General features: G+C 39.6%; 1 protein-coding gene across 6 annotated transcripts in view; it reads right to left on the bottom strand.

Moving 5' to 3' along the window:
• FREM1 (FRAS1 related extracellular matrix 1) overlaps window positions 1-26,616 on the bottom strand; it is a 179,586-nt gene that overhangs the window by 44,038 nt on the left and 108,932 nt on the right. For 5 of the 6 annotated variants that reach the window (XM_027549211.1, XM_027549207.1, XM_027549209.1 and 2 more), the window contains 5 exons: window positions 23,330-23,552; window positions 22,029-22,173; window positions 16,438-16,579; window positions 13,449-13,644; window positions 7,642-7,906 (listed from right to left, as the gene is read on the bottom strand). In XM_027549211.1, coding sequence (XP_027405012.1) covers window positions 7,642-7,906; window positions 13,449-13,644; window positions 16,438-16,579; window positions 22,029-22,173; window positions 23,330-23,552 — 971 coding nt within the window. Of the gene's footprint in view, window positions 1-7,641; window positions 7,907-13,448; window positions 13,645-16,437; window positions 16,580-22,028; window positions 22,174-23,329; window positions 23,553-26,616 lie in introns of those variants that run through there. The other variant, XM_027549213.1, reaches the window with a different exon arrangement.

Genomic DNA, 26,616 nt, shown 5'->3' with positions numbered 1-26,616 from the left:
AAGGAAAGCTCAAGAGCGGATCTTTCAGGAAGACACTATTCTGTCCATTAAACCAGTCACTAGACAATGCATACATGGACCATTCTAACCCCCCAAGTATTACTCAGCAGCATGGATGGTAGATTCCCGGGATGGGGCAGGTTAGCTGTGCCAATGATATTTCTCAGGCTTGTCAATACTTAGTGTCATTTCTTGCCCCAAATAGGAATTTCATAGCCCAGACTCTTTTGCAATTGTATTTTCTTTGTGAGATTTTAATAGGCTCAGTTCTTAAGGCTGATCATTGGAAGCCCATCCAATAAAGTACTGAGTAGGCTGAATTTGGCTAATTCACTCAATTCACATATTTTTTTGTTTGTTTCCTCATTTGCCCATGACAAGATATGGGGGAGTTGTGTTGGACAAAGATTATTGCCCTGCTTTAAAGAAAAGAAAATTAGAGTGGAAAGATTCAGAAACATGGAAGATCATAAGGCAGGTCGGAGACAGAACTGGGACCAACACCCAGGTCCTCTGACTCCACACCTTCTGTTCTTGCCATTTTAGTGACTGCTGGTTTAACAATCCACTAAGAAAGAGTCATGGTGCCTAAGTATCACTGCAGACCTAGAAGAGAAAACTGAAATGACACAAATCCAAGCTGAGCAAGATGTTTCTTACACTTGAAGCTCTGTGACACCACGGCATGCTTCTGATTACATTGATCACTAAATCACATTCCACCCACACCGACAATCTCAAAATTAAACTAACCAAAATCACCCTTAGAACATTTCAATGTGTAATTTCTATACAAAGGACAATTGAGACTATGATGAAATTAAGCCAACAAAATCTGCTATTGAAACTCCAAAAAGTTAGGAAATCACTAATCTCAAATGGAATTGACACATTCACCACTGGCCAAAGAAACGCACTTCAAAACAATCATGGAATTGTGTCTATTTGTTTTTTTCCCACATACCAGTTCTGAAACAGTCATGGGGGATAGAAACACTCTTATGTTCCACAGATGTAAAAATCTCCTACAACACTGTAGTGTGTATAACACTGAATGATAAAAGAATTTTCTTCGGAGGTTCTTTTTTAAAATTAGAGAAGATATGGGGATTATATTTATTTTATAAATTTGACAAATGTGACTACCAAGTTTTTTATTCTCTACAAAAGATATCTTATCTCTCAGGGATAGAGGTTGATGCTTTGCTGTTGAACATGAAGGAATATGAAACCAGGTTGTGTGAGCGTGATGAGTCTGCCAGCCTGCCTGAGGCAAAGGACTCAGGGACAAGAGCAGCTGGATCAGAAGTTACAGGGAGATGAGTTTGGCAGATACAGATTTTGCTTTGAAGGCTAGGCTAACATTTTTGAGCTTTCTAATTATCAAGCTGGTAAGACTGCCTACTAGGAAAATAGGATGCGATGCATGGAAAAGGAATCCTCGTCCAAAAAGTTAAAACTGCTAAGTGAAATACTCAAAATAAAACACATTTTTGGACATGTCACATACCTTGATTTGTAAAGAACACAACCTGTTTGGTTTCTTTTCCCCCCATAGCTCAAACAAGAATATGGAATCAACTTTAGAAATGTAGATGGAACAAAATCATAGTTTCCTTAAAACAAAACAATATGTTTGGATAAATATATCCTAAGCAAATAGGTAATTTCATTGCTGGATCATGGAGTGTTTGCAAAATCTATTATTTTTTAAGAAGAAAAAAAAATCACACCTGAGAAAAAAATATTTGTGTATGCTCTTCACCTTTTAAGTTATTAGTCACCTTGACAATATCAAAGATCAGGTGATACACATTTTTAGGTACAAAAATCATAGTCTGTTTCTCAGGGGATGCTTTTCATGGAATTATGCCCTTACTCTATTGTTTTCTGGTTAACTCTGTCATGTTTCCTCCCTGGAGTCTATCTGAGCAGAGGTAAAAATTGGAGACTAGGCATCCTCTCAGGGCCTCCATTTTCATGCAACCTCTCCAGAAACACACTTCATGCCTTCAACTTTGCCCTCTTTCACAATATAAAATGGCTATCTATATAAAAACATGCTCTTTGGAGAGTTTTAAATTAGCAATTTATAGTTGAGTACAGACTTAAGCCAGGGAACATGTAGGCATGTCAAATACCGGTGGAGAAGGAAGAAAAAGAAAATAGGAGAGAAGGGGAGGGACAGCCATCAGGAGCAAGGAGGTGAAGCTGCCAGGGGCGCATCAGAGGTGGCCATGTTGAGTATCTGATTCTGACTTTCTCCTCTGGAGACTAAATTCCAAAAATGCCCAACTGGGTGCCCCAAGCTCAGTCTCAAAGTGGCTGCATTATCCACATACATGTGACCTGTCCGAGGCCACTGAAGTTTTCTCATGATCTAGGCAGTCCATCTTAGACTCCTCTCTGCCTCTGATGGGCATCTGACCACAATGAAAATCAGCAGTCTGCCCTCAGGCAGAGGGGAATGAGGGTGAGTGGGTTAGGGACCATTTAAGATAAGAAACATGTTTCCTGAGTCCGGTGTTCCCAGCTGGGACGCTCAGGCAGCTGTCTGCACGGACAGAAAGCTAACAAGCCAGTGGCCAAAAGGATGTAATGTCCCAACATGACTGGATCAAGTACATCTTTCCACATTCACAAGTAACAGTGCAAACTATTCACAAGCAGAGAATATTATCAGAGAGAGTGAGAGACGGGGTGAATTGGCCCTGGTTGGATTCCCAGTCAAAAGAAAAAAAAGCCTAGCAGAACCAGTGCGACAAGGTCAACGCTTTGTGCCTGTAAACGTTGACCAGATGATCTTGCAAATGGCCCACACCATCCCCCTCAGAAGAAACCTTCCAAATAGATTTCCAAGATTTATAACAATAGTGCCATTGCTATTATGGCATCCAGTCAAGCTTAAGAAGCCAGTGGTGTTGAGGTGGCAGGTCCTTCTGTGGGTCCATTTTGTTTAATTCCCTTTATTATGCTCCCCCTGAGAGGAAATGCAGCCAAGATGACCACTGTCTCATGAAATTTGGGGAATGACTCTCAGATCTGTGTGGGGTGCCTGCCTGGCCTGATTTCACCATTACCATGGTGCTTTCAAGCTTTCTGCATTTCCTGGCAATAGAGTTGGCTGAAGAATCTGCCATCTGTCATGGCATTTAAAAGATAAAAATGGAATCATAAATAGAGCCAGTTCTTCAGGAAAAAAAAAAAAAAAGTCCAACCGGCATGTCAAAATGGAGGACATTAGCATGTTCTTTTAGAACCCGGCTGCCAGCAGCTGAAGTCAGCTTGCTAATCACTTGGTGTCAGCTGTCCCAGAATGTGCTGCCAAATCCTTCTTCCAGGCCAGCAGCACCAAACAATACAGGAGAAATTTATGATTCACAAAATATTTTTGCAGAAGGTAAAATCTGACCATTAAACTCCCCCGTTTAATTAATGCTGCCAGAGCTTACATTAAAAAGTGAAGGGAGGAGGGAAGCTCTCTGCCACAGAATTTATCTCTTCTCCCCAGCCAAATTCCTTGCCAGATTTAACAGCAAGCAACATAAATTTAGGTGATTAGATTGGTTGCATATATTTAATTTTTAAAAAGCACCATGATCACACTTTCATTAAAAAAACAGCCTTTCAGCTTTGGTTGAACGCCACCTGACAAACAACACAATGGTTGGGTTAGTGAAATGACAAGATTAAAACAAGGGTCTTCAGCAGATGTGAGGCTCTTCCATTATAAATATGCAAAACTGCTGGCCAAACATCAGAATGACGCACATGGAGAAGGGTCCTTCCCACAAGAAAAGATTCTCCACAAGGTTTTTAGTGCAGTCAGATCTCTCCACAATGAGATCTCAGCCCAAATTTAGCTCTGATACTCAGCTATGTCAATTTAGGTGACTTCTTGCCTCTTCGAGACTCACTTTTCTCACCCATAAAATGGGAACAAGACATCTCTCTCAAGGGGTGGTGTAAGGCTTCAGAGTAAAAAGGGTCTAGGACACTGCTTGATGGGGCTTCTCAGGTGGCACTAGTGGTAAAAAACCCACCTGCCAAGGCAGGAGACATAAGAGACAAGGGTTCGATCCCTGAGTCGGGAAGATCCCCTGGAGGAAGGCACGGCAACCCACTCAAGTATTCTTGCCTGGAGAATCCCATGGACAGAGGAGCCTGGCAGGCTACAGTCCACAGGGTCGTACAGAGTCAGACATGACTGAAGCGACTTAGCATGCACACACACACTGCTTGATCCATTACAGGTGTATCAAGAGTAGCTTTCTTACACATAAATGAAGGGGCTGGATTAAATCAGTATTTTCCTACCCTTGCTGTTTATTGTCTCAATGAACCTGTTTCCTAATCTTGAGTCATTCAAACACCACCTTCACAATTTTTGCCATTTTCTGGTACTACTTGTACTCTTATTATGCTTTATATCAACTCATTGTTCTTCTTAAATAAATGTACTTGAAAAGAAACCTTTTAACGACTAAAAGACCAAAGTTTTCACTCATAAAAACGAAATCACCATAAACACCACAAAAATAAATACAAGAAACCAACTGTTTTTCATTCACGCTAGATGTTGTTGGCCAATGGCTTGGAGCCTGAGGCCTGTACGCTCTTTGCTAAAAAGGGAAAAACAGTCCATACTGAAGAGCTGTTAAGGACATATGAGCACAGGCCGCCAGAGACTTCCTTCTGCAAACAGAAGGATTGAGAGTATTAAAAAGGAGTTTCTCACTCTCGAATCTCTATTACTTAATGTCTCCTTTCTGTACCAGCCAACATCATTTTGCATCTTTGTAGCATTGGTGGTACTAATCACTCATTTTACAAAATTGAGTCACAGAGTTTCTGCTAAATGAAAACCTTGCCCAGAAGCTCTCTATGCAAAACAAACTAAAAGTCAAACCACCAACAAACTAAACAAAGTTATCTTAGTAACTTGAGATGTGAGCTGCAGAACACCATCAATTCAGCCCCTTCATGTGCTGTCTGGGAGAGGACCTCAGAGGCTCCTGTAAACCCTCAGATGCCTCAGAACACACTGGGAACAATGCACTGGACTGGATTGGACATGGCTAGTCCCAGCGGCATCGGAAGCACCTGGAGAGCTTTGAAAATACAGATTCCTAAGCCTGAAACTGGACTTACTAAGGCTGTCTCTCTGCAGTGAGGCCCAAGAATTTAAATTTTGTAAATCTCTCAGGTAACTCTCCTGAGAATCTAGAGACTTAGAAACTCCTGGGATGAATGATTTTATAAACACCCTCAAGTATGATTCTCTATGGATGTGAATTAGAGAGAGATACCGTTTTTTATTCTCAGCTCATCACTACCATCTAATTAAGGCCTAATCATTATTTCTCAACATCTTTATGTGTTCATTCTTTGGCTTCACCAGCAGAATCTCTGGTTTCTCCAATACAGTCATGAATGTCTTCAGCAGACTCTCCCATAGGCATGGATGGAAGCAAATAGGAACGGACAGGAAAAAGAAGTTCCAGAAATGGGTGTCAAATGAAAAACCCTGAATCTGATATACCTGCGCTAAGCTAATAAGCATCCACCCTCCATTAATAAGCAGGAAAAAAGGAATCATATTGCTCTTTATAACTTCTTCCTTCCTTCAAGATTAATCTTGGTATTGTAAAGATTGGAGAACAAAAAAAGGGGGCCAAGTCAAGAATATGGTAAACAATAACTACAAGAATAACAAAAACAATAGAAACATTATTATTAACATTAAAATAAACATTGAAATCTAATATTCATAATAGAAACCAATACTTATCTTGTTCTTCCTATGTGCCGTGTTTTGGGTTTTTTATTGGAATATAATAGCTTTACAACGTTGTGTTAGTCTCCTCCGTACAACACCATGAATTGGCCATATATATATATATACATGTACCTGCTCCCTCTTGAGCCTCCCTCCCACCCCTTCTCCCGTCCGACCTCTCTAGGTTGTCGCAGAGTATCCAGCTGAGCTCCCTGTGCTATACAGCAGCGTCCTGCCAGCTATCTATTTTCTGTACGGTAGTGTATGTCTGACAATGCTACTCTCTCAGTCCGTCCCCCATCCCCTTCCCCACTGTGTCCACAAAATCATTCTCTATGTCTGCTCATCTATTCCTACCCTGCAGATAGGTTCATCAGTATCATTTTTCTAGATTCCATATTAAGAACATTACACATAAGCTCATTTAAAGCTCTCAACAAGTCTGACATAGCCACTATGAGCTTCATTCCTTTTACAGAAGGGTTTATAGGAGCACAGGAGAAGGAATGACTTGAGGAAAACCAGAGATGTGGGTCATGAAAGACAGAACTGACCCCAATTTCGTGCTTTCATGACTGTACCGTATCCCAAGCCAAGGAATCAGTGTGAAAAGTAATCCTCACTTCTGATGTTTTAGTTGACACCTAGCAACACTCAAGCACTGAATTGGTATTAAGATAGTGAGCCACCAAATGATCATCTGCTTGTTAAGAACATTTGTCTAAAGAAAAAAAGGAGGTATTAGTCTACACTTCCCTGGATTTTTTTTACCTAACTATACAACTCATCTTTTCAAATCATCATTCCAAATACCAAAAAGGCAAGCAAAATAATCTTTATTGACATTTAAACATTGTTTATCATGGCAGACATACTGAATTAGATAAGATATACGATAGAGGAGAGTGGCATTTGGACACGGGTTATCCGTGTACTTGATAGTTTATGGGAGCCTGTCAAATAACATAGGAGTCTGCTACAGTTGTGTTATTTTATAGCATTCTTTTGAAGGTTGCATTCTGACATGACAAAAATCATAGTGGAGGACAGAAGCCCTGTGTGTATGGAAGATAAATCAACGCTCTCAGAGCCTCTTTCTTAATTGGAGAATTCAGGGTTAGATGTGTACCAAGGTCCCCCAAAGGCTGGTCCAGGATTTCTGGGTTCTCAACCCAGCCCTGGGAATCTGTATTTCTATCAAGAACCCCAAGTTCAGCCAGTTTTGATAACTGCTAAAGGATAGACCCTCTAGAGTTTTTCTTGCTTTATGTGACTGGAAACAGATTTCAGTATTTTAAATGAATGTAGACTTTCATTAATGTTGTATCTTTGCCTTTTCAACAGATTGTTATTCCTCCCAGTGATTTATTTGATACAGAATCCTTGAACAGGTGCACAGCCCCCAATTATAACACTGTTTCTATGGGGAAATATGATCCACTTTATGACAACATGATTTATGATATAGTTACCCAAACACATTGTATCAAAAGGCACTGTTTGCTTATGCCAAATGTTTACTAGCAAATTTCTTTTCCTTGGATAGAAAAACAGACTCAAATGAAGAGGTAAATTACTTTGCCACATCTCTCATTACTGGAGATCCTCAGGTCTTCACATGTCTCTTCACTGAACAGCTTGCATGGAGATTTGCTTAGGTGTTTATTTTTAAAAAACAAGCCCTGATTTCTTGCCTGGCTACTACTGTTAATTTAATTATGCACCCTTCTCTCTCATCCATTGAGGCAATGGATGAAGAGCAGATTTATACCCGAGCTGGAAAAGGACATATTTTTCCCTGCCTTTGTCTTTCTAAGCATTCGTTCAAAGAAGGTGTTCTGAAAAGTTTCCTCAGGGCTCACCTGAACGCGTCTCTGTGGACAGCTGTCGTGCTCTTATCTACATAGCAGACTGTCTGTCCTGCTATATCCATTTGGCTGAAGCTTGTAATGGGGACCCCAGGATAGCGGACGTACTCAACCTGGCCAAATTGCGGCGGGGAGGTGATGACGTAGAGAAGTTCCTCGGGCTTGTCTGTTCCATCCACAGCAAGGAGAGTGGTGGTCGTCAGGAAACCTCTGTCACCTTTAGACACCACAAGTGGTTTTGCCAGGATGACAATATCACCTGTGTGGCAGAAGAGATGGTGGTCAAAATTTGAAAAATAAAACATCCATAGTGAAGCTAAAAAGCAAAGGCCAAACTGCAGAAATCAAAATCTCAATTCTAGGATAAGTAAGAATAGAGACAGAGGTGTAGAGAAGGGATGTGCTGACATGAGGGGCAGCGGAGAGAGAGATGAACTGGGAGATTAGGTTTGACATACAAACATGCATAGGCAGGTGTGCTTAGGTGCTCAGCAGTGTCTGACTTTGTGCAACGCTACGGACTGTAGCCTGCCAGGCTCCACTGTCTATGGGATTCTCCAGGCAAGAATACTGGAGTGGGTTGCCATTTCCTCCTTCAGGGGTCTTCCCAACCCAAGGACTGAACCTGCATCTCCTGTGTCTCCTGCACTGGCAGGTGGATTCTTTACCACTGAGCTACCTGGAAAGCCCATACACTACCATGTGTAAAACATAGCTAGTGGGGAAGCTGTTGAATGGCACAGGGAACTTAGCTCGGTGCTCTGTGGTGACCTAGATGGGTGGGATGGAGGGGTTGTTGCTGGGAAGGAGGTCCAAGAGGGACAGGATATATGTACACATGTACACATAGAGGGGGTTCACACTGTTGTACAGCAGAAACTAACACAACATTGTAAAGCAATTATACTCCAATAAAAAAATACTTAAGAAGTGACAAAAAAAAAAACCAAAACACCCTAATATGATATAGTAAGGTTTCTATGACTGGGACTAATCAAAGAATTTGGCCAAAGACATGAGCAGATATCACAGAGAAGGGGCAAGACATAAGGCCAATAAAGATGCAAGATATGCTCATTCTCATGAATAGTCAGGGAACTACAGATCAAGATCACAATAAATTGCCATCTCATATCACTCTGATAGGGCAAGATGTGGACAGCTGAAGACGGCAAGTGTTGAAGAGGATGTAGAATCTTGCATACAGTTCTAGTTAGAGCGTAAACTGGTACACAGCCTAGAATTATTCTGTAAAGAGTTGGATACTCACATATGCCTAGACCCAGTGATGCCACTCCAGTGGTGTGCTGGAGAGAAACATGTGCACTTGTACCCAGGAGGTCTGTGCTAGAAAGGTCACAGCAGCTCTGTTTGGAACTGAAAATACTGGAGACAACCCAGATGCCTTTTCAGAAGGTGAATGGATAAACAAGCTGTGGCCTATTCACACAGCTGAATTTTGCAAAGTAGCAAAATGAATGCACTACAGCTACACGCAGTCACACAGATGTAGCTTATTAACATGTATCAGTTGAGTGAGCAAGTCCCAGAGAACTACAAACCAAAGTAATAAACTTAACGCAAAATTCAGGATGGTGGTTTTCTCTGGAGGATGGAACGGGTAGATAGGTAGATTCTGATACTGTTAATATTCCAGTTCTTGTATGTATGGTGGCTGCACAGGTGCTGTTATGTGTATTTAAAAGACTGTATGAGTGAGTGTCTGAATGAGCAAAGAAGTTGATCACACACAAAGGATACAGAGCTTCATAAACTAAAGGTTATATCAAATTTTGTTCACCTGAGGTTCATAAAAAAATTATCATAATTAAAATACCCTTGAGTTTCAACTTTGTGCTAAGTAAGGGAGAAAGACTCTTAAAACTTTACACCAACACTGTGATTAGCCATTGCCATGCGTCTAGGCTATAAATGAGGAAACTAAGGTGTACAAATGTTACCAACTTGGAAATGATTATACAATGAGGAAAGATAGAGCTAGAATTTATACCCAAGCCATCTGACCCAAGAGCACACACTCAAACATTTCACTATTTTTGTTTACTCTCTTTAATACTGGAAAAGACCCTGATGCTGGGAAAGACTGAAGGCAGGAGAAGGAGATGGCAGAGGATGAAATGGTTCAGTGGCATTACCGACTCAAAGGACATAAGTTTGAGCAAGCTCTGGGAGTTCTTGATGGACAGAGAAGCCTGGCATGCTGTAGTCCATGGGGTCGCAAAGAGTTGGACACAATTTGGCAACTGAACAATGACTAACTTCTAATAGGTAAAGACCAGTTCAGCTCAGTTCAGTCTCTCAGTTGTGTCCAACTCTTTGCGACCCCATGGGCCGCAGCATGCCAGGCTTCCCTGTCCATCACCAACTCCTGGAGCTTACTCAAACTCATGTCCAGTGAATCAGGATGCCATCGAACCATCTCATCCTCTGTTGTCCCCTTCTCCTCCCGCCTTCAGTCTTTCCCAGAATCAGGGTCTTTTTCAATGAGTCAGTTCTTCATGTCAGTTGGCCAAAGTATTGGAGTTTCAGCTTCAGCATCAGTCCTTCCAATGAAAATTCAAGACTGATTTCTTTAGGATGGACTGGTTGGATCTCCTTGCAGTCCAAGGGAGTCTCAAGAGTCTTCTGCAACATCACAGTTCAAAAGCATCAATTCTGTGGTGCTCAGCTTTCTTTATAGTCCAATTCTCATATCTATACATGACTACTGGAAAAACCACAGCTTTGATTAGATAGACATTTGTTGACAAAGTAATGTCTCTCTTTTTTAATATGCTGTCTAGGTTAGTAGCTCTTCTTCCAAGAAGCAACTGTCTTCTAATTTCATGGCTACAGTCACCATCTGCAGTGATTTTGGAGCCCACCCCCTCAAAAAAGTCTCTCACTGTTTCCATTGTTTCCCCATCTATTTGCCATGAAGCGATGGGACCAGATGCCATGATCTTAGTTTTCTAAATGTTGAGTTTTAAGCCAACTTTTTCACTCTCCTCTTTTACTTCCATCAAGAGACTCTTTAGTTCTTCTCTGTTTTCTGCTGCTAAAAATTCTATAGTGCACAACAAAGACTTACGTATCCCAAAATATTGATATTGCCATGACTGGGAAATGCTGTTTTAGATGATCAAATTCGTCTTTTCTATATATTATGCTTTTTAACTCAAAATGCAACTTAAGTTCAATGTAGAATCAACAGTCAACCTAATTCTACATCAAAACCTGAGCCGCAGATGCTTCTGAGGGAGTTAAGATGAATACATCAAAGAAGAAAGAGGAATGAACAAAGCCAGGAAACAAAATTCACCCACAGGATGAAGAACAGAGGATAGAGCTGAGAGGAGGAAAAATATCTAGGTTTGGCCTGAACCCAGTTTTTCAGCACTGTTTTTCACATTAGTCAGAGTATGGATGAGGGTCAACTATAGGCAATGTCCTTCCAAACGTCTCTCAAAGATGTCCGAGTCATTTCTGCCACCATGCAAATCAGAAGTCACGGCACAACGGGAAAGCATAACGTTATTTATAATGGCTCCCAAAAAGTGTTCAAATATGCTAATGTTAGGGTCTGATTTAGTCTAACAATTCAGTATAATTTCATTTAGAGATGAACAATTCTGATTATAAAGTTATACTGCAACCTAAGAAAATTTCCTCCAAAAGAAGGAAGGAAGGGAAAAAACCAAAGCAGTGAAGAAGGAGGAGGAAAGAAGGAAGGATAGGATTCTGTACAGAGATAAAAAATACCACCAAATTTTAAAAAAAGCTTCTGAACCACTGAAAGTTTCAACAGGTTACTGTATCTACTTGATTAAGTTTTCACAAATCCTTTTAGAAAATAATCACATGCCACTTGTAGCAGAGACTAGGGAGGACCTCACCAGCCTCAGTACTTTTTCTTCTGGATGTACTGTTCCAGTTTCCACTGCCCAGACTCCTTAAGGTGATTCAGCCACCAGGATGTACAAAGGGCAAGTACCCTACCTCCAAGCCTAGCCCGTGAAATTCTCCCATTTTCCTTCACATACCCATGTGTGCATGCACAGCCATGTCCAACTCTTTGAAACCCCATGGACTGTAGCCCACTAGGCTCCACTGTCCATGGGGTTCTCCTGGCAAGAATACTGGAGTGCGTTGCCATTTCTTCCTCCAAGGGATCTTCCTGATCCAGGGGCCAAACCCATGTCTCTTGCATCTCCTGCACTGGCAGCAGGATTCTTTACAACTGCACCGTGTGGGAAGTCCATTGTCATCCACATCTCATTCTCAAAGTGACTCCGAGCCTTTCAGAGACAAAGAAGCCCCTGGGTAGAATGAATCCCCAGGTGGGTGCATGGAACAGAATACTTCTGTGCTCCCCAGGGAATGCACCATGCTAAGAATGACAGGACAGTCTGCTGCCCAAATACATATGTTGTCTGCCCAGATACTTCACTTGCATTACATTTTGCCTGGACAAGTATTTATGAAGAATGTAGTCTTACTTTTGCAAAGAGAAATAAATGTGTACAGTACATGAACTTATTATGTATCATCAATAAAATAAGTAAATAAAATATATAGTCTTCTCCTTCAAAAAAAATAACCAAATAAGTCAATCTGGATTAAAATTTGTTTTAAAAAATTCAGGACAGCTGTAATTTTACCACATACATGAAGTAAAACTTACTGTACCTAAGCATCCAATTTAATTTAGCTCTGAGCTTTCTGGTAGCCAAGGCAAAAAAAAAAAAAAAAGCATTCTGTTAATCTATCAATCAAGCATGTACTAAGGATCTAAGACTTCGCTTGGTCCTGAGAATGTATAGATCTTGGACTATACAGATGAATGAGATAGGATCTTTACTCTCCTCACACAAGCTCTAAGCGAAAGTGTGCAGTAGTAACAGTTGAGAATCAAAGACCTACTCGCTCCCTTGCTGAGCTTTCAGTACTTTTTTTGCTCTCCTCCTTCTGCCATTTATGTGCTGTTGAGTCCCATCATGCAAATGGTCTGCTTAATTAATTCAAGAGAAGCTTACTATCAGGACTTCCCTGCTGGCCCAGTGGCTAAGACTCTGTACTCCCAATTCAGGGGACCTGGATTCAATCCTTGATCAAGGAACTAGATCCCACATGCTGCATCTGAGAGTTCTCTCCACAACTAAAGATCCTGCCTGTGTGTTCCAACAAAGACCTGGTGCAGCCAAATAAATACAAAATACATTTTTTTTAAAACAGAAAAGCTTATTATCTTACAGCATTTTCCCTCATCCCTAAAGAGTATGTGTTAGCACTTCCAAAGTGAAAAGAGTAACAACTTTCAACCTTTTCAACAACAAAATTTCTTTGTATTATTTTAAATTTTTAAAAAATACATTCATTTATATTTCCTTTATCATTACTGTATTGGAAATCTTTTCCCTTTCAAATTCTGTTTTTAAGTAATCATTCAATTCCTGAAGATAAAACTAGGGTGGCACATTGATTTGTAAAATTTTCCTTAAAGCATAAAACCTTGACAATTAAAGTAACCTGTGCAGCCATATTGCAGACAAGGCTGGATTTTTAATGGGCTTTTTGAAATATTGAAACTAACACATGAATTGGCTACTCTTGTAAACCAGGGAAAACAAGTGAGGAGCCCACGGATAAAATCATAACTGATGGAATTTCAAGTCTGAAGATGGAAGGGAGAAAGGAAAGGAGGGAAGGAGAAAGAGAGGGAGAGAAGATGGGAGAGGTTTACAGCAGCGCACGTCAGCCGTACGAGTTCGTTCCGATAAAGCCTGACAGAAATGCTCTACCTTTCCCCATGTTCTTGATGGTGATGTGACAGTCAAATGCCGGTGACCTGTTGTCACCGTCCCAGAGGCGGAAGGTGAAGCTGTCTTGGTTCTTGGAGTCCATGGCCCCGGTGTGTGTATATCTCAGCAAGTTCAAATCCACTTCTTCTTGAGTGCATTTCATGCCAGGGTACAGAGGGACCCAGTCCCTCCCTATCTGAAAGATGCCAGAATTAGTCAGCGGCCCAGGTTTCCCCCGCCTCCCAAGATGTGTTAGTGGACATCTTCCGTATCCTCTGAAAACTTCCAATATAAACGATTTTTCAGGGAAACCCCATATTCCATTATTTTGCCATTCTACCTCATATTTTCCATTGAAATAAATGTATTAAAATAATTTCAGACCTTGGGGAAAAAACTAGCTCTAAGCAAAGAATTTTTGGCAAAGTCATGTGGTAATTCAACTGCAGTGCTACTAAGGTATTTATCATAAGCCATCATAGCTGATTAAATATTTCAATTGATGAGAGCAGGTGGGTAATTGAGCTGTTGGAATTAATTCTTTAAAAATTAAATGTGTTTCACTTGGGATTTCCTTTTTTCTTTTTAGATCATTTAGATCATACCATTGTTCAATTAATAAAACCTGTATTTCAAACCAGTTTGTCACTGGAGTTATCTGAAGTAGATAAAACAAAATAGAATGGGTGTATTTAATGTCCCTATGTTTTTCAGGTTTCCTAAAGACCAAAGAAAATGATCAAAACTTCTATTATTCCCTACATTTATATCCTGAGTCAGCACAAAAATAACTACAAATATCATATATTTACTGTTAATTATACTCTTCTAAAAATAACCCAGCATTAGTTAAGCATGTATTCTATACAGAACTCAGTGCAGAAATTGTGGCATTTTCAATGAAAAGAGGTCTTTATGCTGAGGGAGAACAACTGAGAGTATTAGAAAATACAGTAATAATAAATCTGTCTCTGATTAATAATTCTGTTGTTATTCTCTTAAGATGCATAGCTTTCCCTAAGAGTGGCTTATAAAAGTCATCGGACATAATTCAAGAAAACCGTCATCTTAGAAATTTACTGTATGATATTATCAAGTGCTTTTCCTATGTTTTAAGAGACAATAACAGAAATTTAAACATTTGTTTTTTATTTCCTTTGACACATTATTTCACATGCCCTCCTCTCCCCGTCACCATGTTACCACTTCCTTTTGTCACTCTATTTGATAAAGTTCCCTCCTCTTTAATGGTTATGCCCAGCTGATGTTCACACATAGGTATGCTCTGCCCCAGTTCTCACTGGGTGAAAGTTAATTATATTCTAATAATTAGGTTCATTGTTTGTCTGTATTATAAGGTTTATTTGAAAATTTAATTTTTAAAGCAGACACTCTTTCAGGTTTTAAACCAGACAGCCTGTAATCTATGTAACTTTTTTCTTTATGGTCTTTTCCCAGAAAGTAAATACAGAAGAAGATACCTTTTGCTTTCCCTCATCTCCATCTAATTCCCTACTTGCATTCCCAAGTGTGAGCTTTGACTTGACAAAATCCATCTGCAAGCCCCCAAAGAGGAAGAAAATAAGAGTTGGACTCAAGGGGGGTAAAACGCAAGAAAGTCAACAAGAAAACAAAGATGCACGAGAAAGTCCAGGAGGCCGGGTCCCTGGTCTTGGAGAGACTTGGAGAACCCCTAGGGAGCTGGGAGAGCACTCTATGGTGCCATATTGGGAACCTGGACCCATCTGGATTTTTACATAACCAAAAACACTTTCGCTCCCATGCCACCCAAATGTGTGAGCTCTTACTGCATTTCTGCTTCATTACTCTCTGAAATGAAATAAGGCCACAGCTGCACCTCAGTTTAAATCAGTGATTTCTCTTCACTTCGATTCTCTATGGTGCCCACAATCTAAGACAATCAAGCTGTTACCCACAGAATAAATCCTTGCTGCTATTCTCAGGCTGTGTCTACATTTTATTAAAAATTAAGCATTCAAATAATCACATAGACATTTTGATGAGTTACTTGAGTGACCTTCTCAAGTGACAGATCTGTAATTTGTATTGAGTTGATCCTTGGGCATCACATACAAAGTCTGAACTAGTCTGGTGAGCACCATTTGTTAAAAGACTATCTTTTCTCCACTGCTTGGTCAAAATTGGTTTGCCATACTTGTGTGGGTCTATTTCTGAACTCTCAGAAATAGAGATTTCTGATGCCTTGGTGGCTCAGATGGTAAAGAGTCTGCCTGCAGTGTGGCAGACCGAGTTCGATCCCTGGGTCGCAAAGATCCCCTGGAGAAGGAAATAACAACCCACTCCAGTATTCTTGCCTGGAGAATTCCATTGGATGGAGGGGCCTGGCAGGCTACATGTAGTTCATAGGGTCAGAACAGTTGGACACAACTGAGCGACTTCACTTTTACTTTCATTCTGTTCCATTGATCTATTTGTTTATTCCTGTACCAAACATACGCTGTCTGGATTACTGTAGTTATAAAGTCAGTCTTGAAATCAGGTAGTGTCAGTCCTTCAATTTCATTTTTCTATATTGTGTCAGCTATCCTGGATATTTTGCCTCTGCAGATAAGCTTTAGAATCAGTTTGTTGATATTCACAACTGCTCTAAAAAATAAAGCCTATTTTTTAAAATAAAAATCTGATGGAAATAAAGATATCTCAAAGTATGCCTGATTCTCATCAGAAACTAGACAACTTGCTTTCCCCAGTAAGTTCCTATCCTCCAATTTAGGTACAATCCTAAGGAGAAATGAGCAGTGAAAAACCTTGATTTTGGTAGAATTTACCCTGAAATGAGTAAGTAAATTTAGAATAGTGTGAGTTCACTCCAAAATAGGAAAATTAAAATTTCTACTTTTGGGCAAAATATGATTATGACAGAATAAATTAAGTTATGCAAATCTGTGCATTGAAAAAATTTAAACCTGTTAACAGTCAATCTGAAAAATAAAAAAAGGCGACCAACCTTAAGTTGAAGTTGCCCATTTTGGGGAATTCTTTCAAATATATAGTAAACCTTCTCCCTGGGTGAGTCTTCATCTATGGCTGAGAGAACAGCACTAGAAATAATACGAGTTTCGCCCATATTTATTGTAATTTCAGCCTTCCTGTAAAAAAGAAGATATCTGGGTTGATACCGAAACAGCAGACATTGCTTTAACAGGGGACACTCATAATGACTATTACAGTGTTCAACCTTCAAAAATTAGGGAATGATTTTCAGTCTCCAAAGTACTAAAAATGGTGAGTCAGTCTTGTGAAACAAGCTCTCATTTCACCTTACCTGTGAAAGTCCTGAAAATATTTAGCCAGGATTGATGAATATGGCACGAGGTAATTACCTACTCCTCTTTACATGTATAGAACTTTATAATTTTATATTAAAACTTATTTTATAAACTGTTATTTTTCCAAAATTTTATTTGATATGAATATAACAACAGCTCCATGAAGTTAGTGGGCTAGGTATTCTCCTTCTAATTTTATAGATAGAAACTTAAAAAGATGAAAAGACTTACTCACAGGTATTCTAGTACCCTTTATGATAGACCATAATGAATTTGGTGATATTTAGGCAATCTGTAGCCCTCTACATTACTCTTTCTCCTTGACAATCTTCTGGGTAACTAGCATTGTTTTCACAGCAATTCATCTTTTCCAAGTGCCACAGCTGCCTGGTCAACTCCTGGCATCTTGAAGAGAAGGCCGGGGCAGGGAGCAGCTGTTACTTCTACCATAGAAACCGCTACCGTGGTTTCATGTGTCCTGTAAAGGGTGACCACCTTCACAGCCAATATTGCCATTTTCCCTGGTCTCACCAAAGTAAAGAAGGGATTTCTTTCCACCTGTTGCTTTTTGTTCTTGGTTTTGGTCATCACACAAGAACTAACTGTGACACTTTGTTTCTGAGAAAAACTGGGAAGTTTCCTTGGGATTAAGACCAAGGACATTTTTGTAGCAAACTGACCATTCTCAACAGCTTTCCAGTCCTCTGCTGAGAAGTCAAAGCCCAAACACCATAGTTCTAACCTTACTAGGTTTCTCTTGCCTCCTCGGAACTGACATCTTCCCTGGTAGTAGGAGGCAAATTTTGCTTTCCTCTTTATAAGAGACTATAATACCATTGAGTTAGGAGATAGATAGGCCCCTGGGCTGAACAGCTGCTGTTTGTCAACTGGAGTAAAATTGCAGCTTTGTTCTCACCCAGACACTCCAAGGACAAAGCTAGTGGCAGAAGCTGAGCTCTGCTGAAGTAAAGAGACAAGAGGACCAATCCCGAGGTCAAGGAAAACTTCTCTGCACAAATGCAGGAAGACTCCTTGGTGGTCAAAAGGCAGGGGGCACCAACTGTGTGAACATGTACCCACAAGCATCTGCAGTGAATCCATCTTAGTAAAAAGGTGCGCACACATGTTGGGGAGAATCCTTGAACAGGTCACATATGGGAAAAGAAACAAGATAATTAGCCAAAGGTAAACAAAGATCTGGAAGTACTGTCCTATATTAGTGATTTAAAATCACCCCCTTACTGCACTCCTCCTCATTAGGGTGGACACACACTCTTTCTCTACAGGTGTGTATTTCTGCCTTGCTTCACTCTTAAACACACAAAACGATTCTCTATGTGCTCTCCCACATGCTATACTGTGTCTCTGATAATAAACTTTGTACCTGTTTTTAGTTTTGGCCTCCTTGAGAAATGCATTTTTCACTGAGGATAAGAGCCAGAGTCACTTTGCTTCTAGCCTCTAGACCCTTGTCTAGTGGTGAGGATTCCTCATTTTCATCCAGGCTACCCAGGTTCAATTCTGGGGCAAGAGACTAAGATCTTTCTTCAGGAACACTCATTGCTGTCTCTCCAAGATCAACATCATTCTAAGAGATTAGAATGGTGGTTTGGGACTCATGGAGATTAGTGGTGATTTTATTTATTTATTTATTTTTGACCTCATGTCTTGTGGGTCTTAGTTCCCTGACCAGGTATTGAATTCCAGCCTCTGGCAGTGAGTGCATGGAGTCCTAACCGTTGGACCACCAGGGAATTCCCAGTGGTGTTTTTAATAGAAATAGATGAACTGAAACAGGAACCCAATACAATGAAGATGATAAAGAGTCTGGTAGAAAGAAATGGCAAGAAAATGAGCGTTCAAGAGAGAAGAAAGTGTGTCACAGTGTGTTACCCTGAAAGGGACAAAGGCTCAGTGTAGGTAATTTATTTGGGAAGTGACCTCAGAACAAGTGAGAGGGAGGGGAGGAGGAAAGGGCAACAACACAGCAGTTAAGATTGCTATGGGACTCAGTCCTACTGGGGATCTGTTGAAGAGCCACGTCGAAAATGCCACAAATTTTACCTCTGAAGGATGGGAGGCTGGGACCCTTACATTATCTACTACCTCTCATAGGTGGAGAATGTCCTCAGAGTGTTTTCCCCTGTGCCAGGACAGGGGCTGAACGAGCCACTGCTGCCCAGAGGCTGAAAAGCAGAGCACTACAGGTACTTTCGGAGAAGGCAATGGCACCCCACTCCAGTACTCTTGCCTGGAGAACCCCATGGATGGAGGAGCCTGGTAGGCTGCAGTCCATGGGGTCGCTAAGAGTCGGACACGACTGAGCGACTTCACTTTCACTTCTCACTTTCATGCACTGGAGAAGGAAATGGCAACCCACTCCAGTGTTCTTGCCTGGAGAATCCCAGGGACGGGGGAGCCTGGTGGGCTGCCGTCTATGGGGGCGCACAGTCAGACACGACTGAAGCGACTTAGCAGCAGCAGCAACAGGTACTTCAGGAGGGTATGGACAGGTGTAGGGCATATTCCATCACTAGAATCAAATGTAGGCTAAGGGGGTTCAACCCCACGAGTCAAAACCACCGACTATAGCATCTAAAAAGAATACCAAAGAAATGGTGTCAAATGCACTAACAAGGTCCAGCCAGATGAGAAAAGCCATTAGATTTGGTGGGAAAGCCATTAGATTTGGAGACAGTGGGCAGAAATGGAAAAAGCAAGCACAAGCTATTTCTTCAAACAGTTTGGCACTGAAATGAATGAGGGACTGGGTCATCAATGCAGTCTAAAACGAAGATACCTGCTAGCAATAATGATAATAACTGACATTTATGAGAACTTACTAGGTTCTAACCAGCCTTTCAAATACTTTTACATATTTTAATTCATTGAACCCCTTCAACAACCACATGAAAAGGATACTGTTATTACCCTCATTTACAAAGAGGTTGACAAAGAGGTAGCAAGAGGTTAAATAATACATTCAATATCAAATCAGGGCTTCCCTGGTGGCTTAAGTGGTAAAGAATCTGCCTGTAGTATGGGAGACCTGAGCTTGATCACTGGGTCAGGAAGATCCCCTGGAGAGGAGAATGGTTACCCACTCCAGTATTCTTGCCTGGAGAATTCCATGAACAGAGGATCCTGGCGGGCTGCAGTCCATAGAGTTGAACATGACTGAAGGACCAGAACTTTCACATTCTTTTTCCCCCAAGATCACACTACCCATAAGTGGCTGAATCAAGACAGTTTGGCTCCAGAATTTGCTCCCTTCACTATTAACTATATCCCCATGTCTTGTTAGCAGAAGGAATGAAAAGGGAAGAGATGGAAGATGCAGTTGAGAAAAAATAATGGAGCATGTTCTGAGAGAAGGCAAGAGGCGATATGCTCAAGGACACATATGGAAGGGAAAAGAACAGAAGGGAAAAAAGGAGAAACTTCAAAGCAGGGCTGAAGGAACTTTGGTGATTCTGTAGATGAAGCTATGCCAGGAGGTTTAACAGCAAGAATCTAGCAAGAAATAGTAAATCAGATAAGACTGAATGAGTGCCTTAAGTCATTTACTTTTCTGGGCTCAGTTATCTTAGTGAAGAAAACAATAGCTACTTGACACAATTTTGGTGGGGATTTAAATAAATATATGTGAACAAATCCAGCACACTGTTGTATAGAAAGCATTTAATAAACATCATTTTTCATCTCTCTCCCTCTTTCTTAGATGAAGTGAGGTCATCAGAAAGGAGGCTCTTTACTACCAAAATATCTTTCAAATATTCAATTTTATAAATCAAGATTATACCAATCCAAAATTCCAGCTAGAAAATATGGAAATAGTATGTGTATCACTGATTCATTTTGCTGTACAGTAGAAAGTAGTTTTAGTCACTCAGTCATATTTGACGCTTTGTGACCCCATGGACTGTAGACTGCCAGGCTCATCTGTCCATGGTATTCTCCAGTTAAGAATATTGGAGTGGGTAGTCATTCCCTTCTCCAGGGGATCTTCCCAACCCAGGAAGCAAACCTGGGTCTCCTGTAGGCAAATTCTTTACCATCTGGGCCACGAGGGAACACAACAGTGTAAAGGAACTATAATCCAATGAAAATAAATTTAAACAAATAATTATTCCTTAAAAAAGGAAAACATTTCAAAAGGAAGATGAGTTATAAGCCCAGAAATCAACACGATTTGAAAAAAATTTTTAATTTTTATAAATACACAAATCCTAAGGACATACACACAAAAATTTCTTATTGAATACTCTTAGTCAATCTGATGTCTGAGATGAAACTCTCAAAAAATTATCTCCAGCATTTCCCATAATGCTTTCCAAGGACCTCAGTGGCCATAAGGAAACAGCAAGATAAGGAAAGGATTTGTTTCTTTTCTGTAAAGTGAGGAGACTTTGGGAGTTTACACACTATCAAGAAGTTGTTCACTTCCTAATAAAAACTTAGACTATCTACTCAATGCCCATCATGCTACACCATTGACATGGTCAAAGAGGTACCAAGACGCACACAACTCCCTCGATCCAGGACGTTAGAAAGTTGAGCTTCCTAAAGTTTTGACCTTGGACAGTTCTCTACAGTTGCCAATGATAAGAGAAATGGCTGGAACTAAAGAAATATAACAGATGAAGATTCTGTAGCTATGATCAAACTGATCAGCTCCTGAGAAAGTTTGCAATGAATAATATCAGTACAGAATTTTTAAAAGGTGATCATCTTGACCTCAGGTGGCAACAGGGTATTGATCCCTATGGAACACAGAAGAGGACTGGAGGACAATGAAATATGAAGGTGAAAAAAATCACGGCAATATATTTCCCTCAGCCACTCTTAGCTCAAAGCTTAACCAAACCCACAGTAAGGACTGTCTTCAGTTGTATGATCACACTTTAGTTGAATTTATTTATTAATTACTCTCTTGTTTGTATGTACGTGTACACGTGCATGTGCTTAAATATTTAGTACACTGTTCATTCTGTATTGTATGTATAGTCATTTTGAATTACTGACAACTAAATAGAACTTTTAGAGGAAAACCAAATAATTAAAGGCTAATTTGAGAAATTTTAAGGAGGAGCTATGTTAACTAACATTTGCACGGAAGGTTCTAGGTGCTTAAGTCCATGGGAAAGTTGCAACAGGCAGGAGTTGTTAAAGACTTCTCTCTGGAGGAAACACATTACACTTGCATCTAGTATTCCAGACCTTAGAACTTCCTATAGAATCTCAAATGGACTCTTTTCAGGTAACTTACTTGCTCAGCATTGGTTTCTCATCATTAACTGGGGTGACCTCTACAAAAATGGTTTTAAGTATCTTATGTTTCCCATCTGACACCTGGACTGTAAAGTCATCAGCAAGACTCTCTGAATCATCATGCACATACATCAACCTCATTCCTGGACAAAGGGAAAAAAGAGAAAGTAAATCTTTCTTATGATTAAACCATTTCAAAATCTGTCGCAATAATTTGTTTTAATTTCCAAGGCATTGCTATTATCATGAGCTCATTAATCAGCACAATAAGGTAAAATCAAACTATTTTATAAAGTAAGAGTACCCTCCTAGTTCATTAAAAGTTCCTATTTAAATAAGTTAGTATTTGATAAAGGTCTTACTTAAAGTCATTGAGAAAAAATATATTATTCAATACACTGAAGAGAACAATGGTGACAGGGTATTTAAATGAAACAAAAAATTAGTTCATTACTCAGGGGAATTTGTATTTAGATCCCTACCTCAAGCCAACAATCAAATAAATTTTAGGTGAATCAAAACTTAAATAAAAACTATTTTTAAAGCCTATATAACATTCACATGGAAAAAATGGAACTTTCATATGTAGCTGGTAGAAAAGTAAAATGATGCAGCTACTTTTGGAAAACAGTTTGACAGAGTTTTAGGTTTGATCCCTGGGTCAGGAAGATCCCCTGGAGAAGGAAACAGCAATACACTCCAGTATTCTTGCCTGAAAAATCACATGGACGGAGGAGCCTGGCAGGCTACACCTCATAGGGTCACAAAGAGTTGGATACATCTGAGCACATGAGCAAATGGGATAAGATCAATTTTTCAAAAAGAGTAATGAAAAAATCCTTTAGGCTGCTATTTCAATGTGTCATTTCCTTAAAGAGCACATTATCACCTCAGAGAATAATGAGTTGTTATAGGTTGTTCTATATTTGTTTCAAATGTGGAGATTTTGACAGACAAATCTCTTCAAATTTAGTTCCATAATCTCGATTGTTTTAAAAAGGAATTTTTTTATTATGTGATTAAAACCTTGGGGTAAAATACCAAAATTCACAAATATTATTTTTACTGATGCTCTTAAGGTGAAAGAAAAGATATTATTTCTTTTTCAATTACCCACTCTGTCTAGCTGCGACTTCAGGTTCTGCATTAATCCAGAGCCCAGAGAAAACCCTTGAGGGATAAATGAATACAGGCGAAGGCCATTTCTTCAATTCCTCTTTCTGTGACTTATTACTATCTTTTCTGGGTTAAATTATTAAATCAACAACAACAAACACATTGAAATGAAACATGATATACCATTCTTGAGAAGTTCCATGGAAAAGTTGTAGACAAGTTCATGCTTCTGGCCAGGGTTGGCTAGTTGCTTATATTGAAAAAAGTTTCTGCTAAATGCCCTGTTGATGAGGAGGCCATGACGCGGTTTGTGGGTGATACTGAACAGCAAGGGGTTCTTGGGAATGTCCCGGTCAGTAGCACTGATGATGGAAGAATCCAGCTCTCTCATCTGACCCTCACACACCTAAACAAAGACAAGAGAAGTCAGCGGCATGTGAAATGAGACCTGTCTTTCTTTTGGCAAAAAGCTCAAAAAATAATTTTAAAATATCCTATAATAATGTTAAGAGATCGTCACAAATTTTCCATGAGGTTTGTCTGTAATGAGTCCTAAAAAGAAATTGCTAGTTTAACATGACCTTAGAAGACAATAAGAAATCTACTCATCTTTCTCAAGTGTTTTTCTGAAGATTTCAAAGTACTTTATCCATTTCCATGAAGGACTAAGGATATATATATAAACACATATATATATTATATATAATCTCATATATATGATTCATAATTCAAAGATCAAGGACTAAAGCAACCAAAAGGATGCTTGCTTTCTGGAAGTCAAAGAGTTCAGTTGTAAAACTGGGTGTAGACCCTGGCTGTCCTCACCTGCCATTTTAACCTCTGAACCTTGTTGCTCTCACAGTTCTTTTTTTCTGCTTTACAAATGGCATAAATATCTGCTATACACACTGGAGGATGATAGGTGTTTTTAATTTTTGTCATTGCAGCAAACACTGCTGTATCTCGATTACAGTCAACCACAGTTGAGAGGATGCTCCTGGATACACAACAGTATGTAGTTTAATGCTGGGTCCCTGATCTCTTCTCTGTCCTCACACCACTAATTTGCCTGAACAACCCCCCTTCCCACTTCAAGTTTCAGAATCCTTTAAGCATAAAGAGAACTGAATGTTTTTTATTTCCTGTAGGATCTAGTTATTTAGAAACATTTGTACCATTAACATGGTACTTAGTCATCTTCATCTTCATCTTCTTTTTCTCATAGCAAGGGAACAAAAAAGTATTTCTGCTTCCTACTGTGAAATACAGCAAGATCTAAATAATATTAGTATATAAGTTTAGCATTTGCTTATTGGGCACGTACAGAATCACTGTAAGAATGTGAATATTCTAAAGAATCAAAGTCCAAATGAGACGGTGATGGCCTGTTCATCATCAATTAGAAGACAAGGAAAAAATATATAGCACTACTAAATACAAATAAACAAGAAGTAGGAAAGGGTGGAGGAATCCAAGAATGCCTTTGTGGCTAAGTGGACATTTTACGTTTGAAGAAGACATGGGCTTTAGACTTGTGAAAATACTCTCTCTTCAGCCTCTCTTCAGGACTTTGAAAAGAGCCTTCCTACAACTACTTGGATGTACATAACAAGAATCATAATATCTGACATTTGGGCTAAAATTATGCGGGTTCCCTTTTATCTGGCCTACATTTTAAAAACTGAGATGGCATAATAATTTAATGCACGGTGATAGAAGTAGGGAATCATCTTTGATAGTAACTTGCATTTTTCTCCAAAAACTTTAATAAAGCAACCTAAAAAAGATGTTCTAATCATCTTTCTTTATAAAGCTCGGGACTCCTGGACTCGTGGTACAGCAGCCTTTCCCATTTACAAAATGGTAAATTCATTCACAAGATGACTTGGAAATTTTATCCAAAAGATGTGAGATTCTTCTTTGCACATTCAATAATGTATTGAGATTATAAATAAAAAGGTTTAGATAAATAGACATAAAACACAGTAACTCACTAGTAGACAGCTTTGAAATAGATTATAATAACTTTAAAATCTCAATTTTTTGTGCTACAAGTTGCAGCACAACGTGATGGAAGCCCAGCTAGCTATAAAATAAATACACTTTTCCACAAGAAAGCAAAATACATATGACTATTTTAAAAAATCACTTGAAGCTTAAAGCCAGCTCTGCCAATAACACATGGGGCTCCATATTTGTTACTCTTCAACAGCCTCTGTAAGCAATTCACAGGAGAGAAAAAAGGCATGATTACTTTCAGAGAAGAGCAGGAGACAAATTCCCAGTGGCCTAATTATTTCAGAAACTCCAACCTGAGATAGATACAAGAAAATAGAGGTAGGTATAGAAGGAGTCATTTGTAATTTCTTCTCTCTCTCATAATTACTGAAGTGCTCTCTGGAGAAATCCATGTGCCAACAGAAGAGGAATGGCAGGAGCTGGCTTTTAAGTCTCATCCTTTTAAGTCTTATATACCATTAAGACTTGGCAGAAAATTAAAATCAAATAAAGATTTTTGCATTTAGAAGTTGATGATTTTTAGTGAAAAATAAGGCAAAATAATGGTTTCAAAGCAACTTTGATCAATGTCTGGAAAAAGATGACAGACGTAACAAGACTAACATGAATGACACCTATTTAATAAGAATTTTCTAAGGAGATGGTTAGATAGCTTCACCAACTCAATGGACATGAATTTAAGCAAACTCCAGGCGAAGGTGATGGCACCCCACTCCAGTACTCTTGCCTGGAAAATCCCATGGACGGAGGAGCCTGGTGGGCTGCAGTCCATGGGGTTGCTAGAGTCGGACACAACTGAGTGACTTCACTTTCACTTTTCACTTTCATGCATTGGGGAAGGAAATGGCAACCCACTCCAGTGTTCTTGCCTGGAGAATCCCAGGGATAGCGGAACCTGGTGGGCTGCCGTCTATGGGGTTGCACAGAGTCGGACATGACTGAAGTGACTTAGCAGCAGTAGGAGACAGTGGAGGACAGAGGAGCCTGGGGTGCTACAGTCCATGGGGTTGCAAAGAGTAAGACATGACTTAGCAACTGAACAACAGCAAAATGTGCCTGATCATCATGATAGTCATGGCCACCCTAAAGGAAGATCTGATACACATTTTGCAGATGAGGAAACAAAAACACAGAGAGAAATAACTTACCCAGAACCCTATGACTACTAAACAGCAACACCAAGTCCCTCATATTCCAAAACCAGTACTCATTCATTTAATCAGAATGTTATGAGTAAATCTGGATTAAGTAATTGTATAAAAATTAGGATTGTTTAAAAAGAATGATATGCTTATATGAAAATATGAAAATATAGTAATCAAAGGTTTTTTTAAGTAGAAAGTAGGGTATCCATGAAATTAAAAGACGCTTACTCCTTGGAAGGAAAGTTATGACCAACCTAGACAGCATATTCAAAAGCAGAGACATTACTTTGCCAACAAAGTTTCATC

The sequence above is a fragment of the Bos indicus x Bos taurus genome, chromosome 8 (assembly GCF_003369695.1).
Source record: "Bos indicus x Bos taurus breed Angus x Brahman F1 hybrid chromosome 8, Bos_hybrid_MaternalHap_v2.0, whole genome shotgun sequence".
Lineage (NCBI taxonomy): Eukaryota > Metazoa > Chordata > Mammalia > Artiodactyla > Bovidae > Bos > Bos indicus x Bos taurus.
This window is presented reverse-complemented; position numbering and strand designations above follow the sequence as displayed.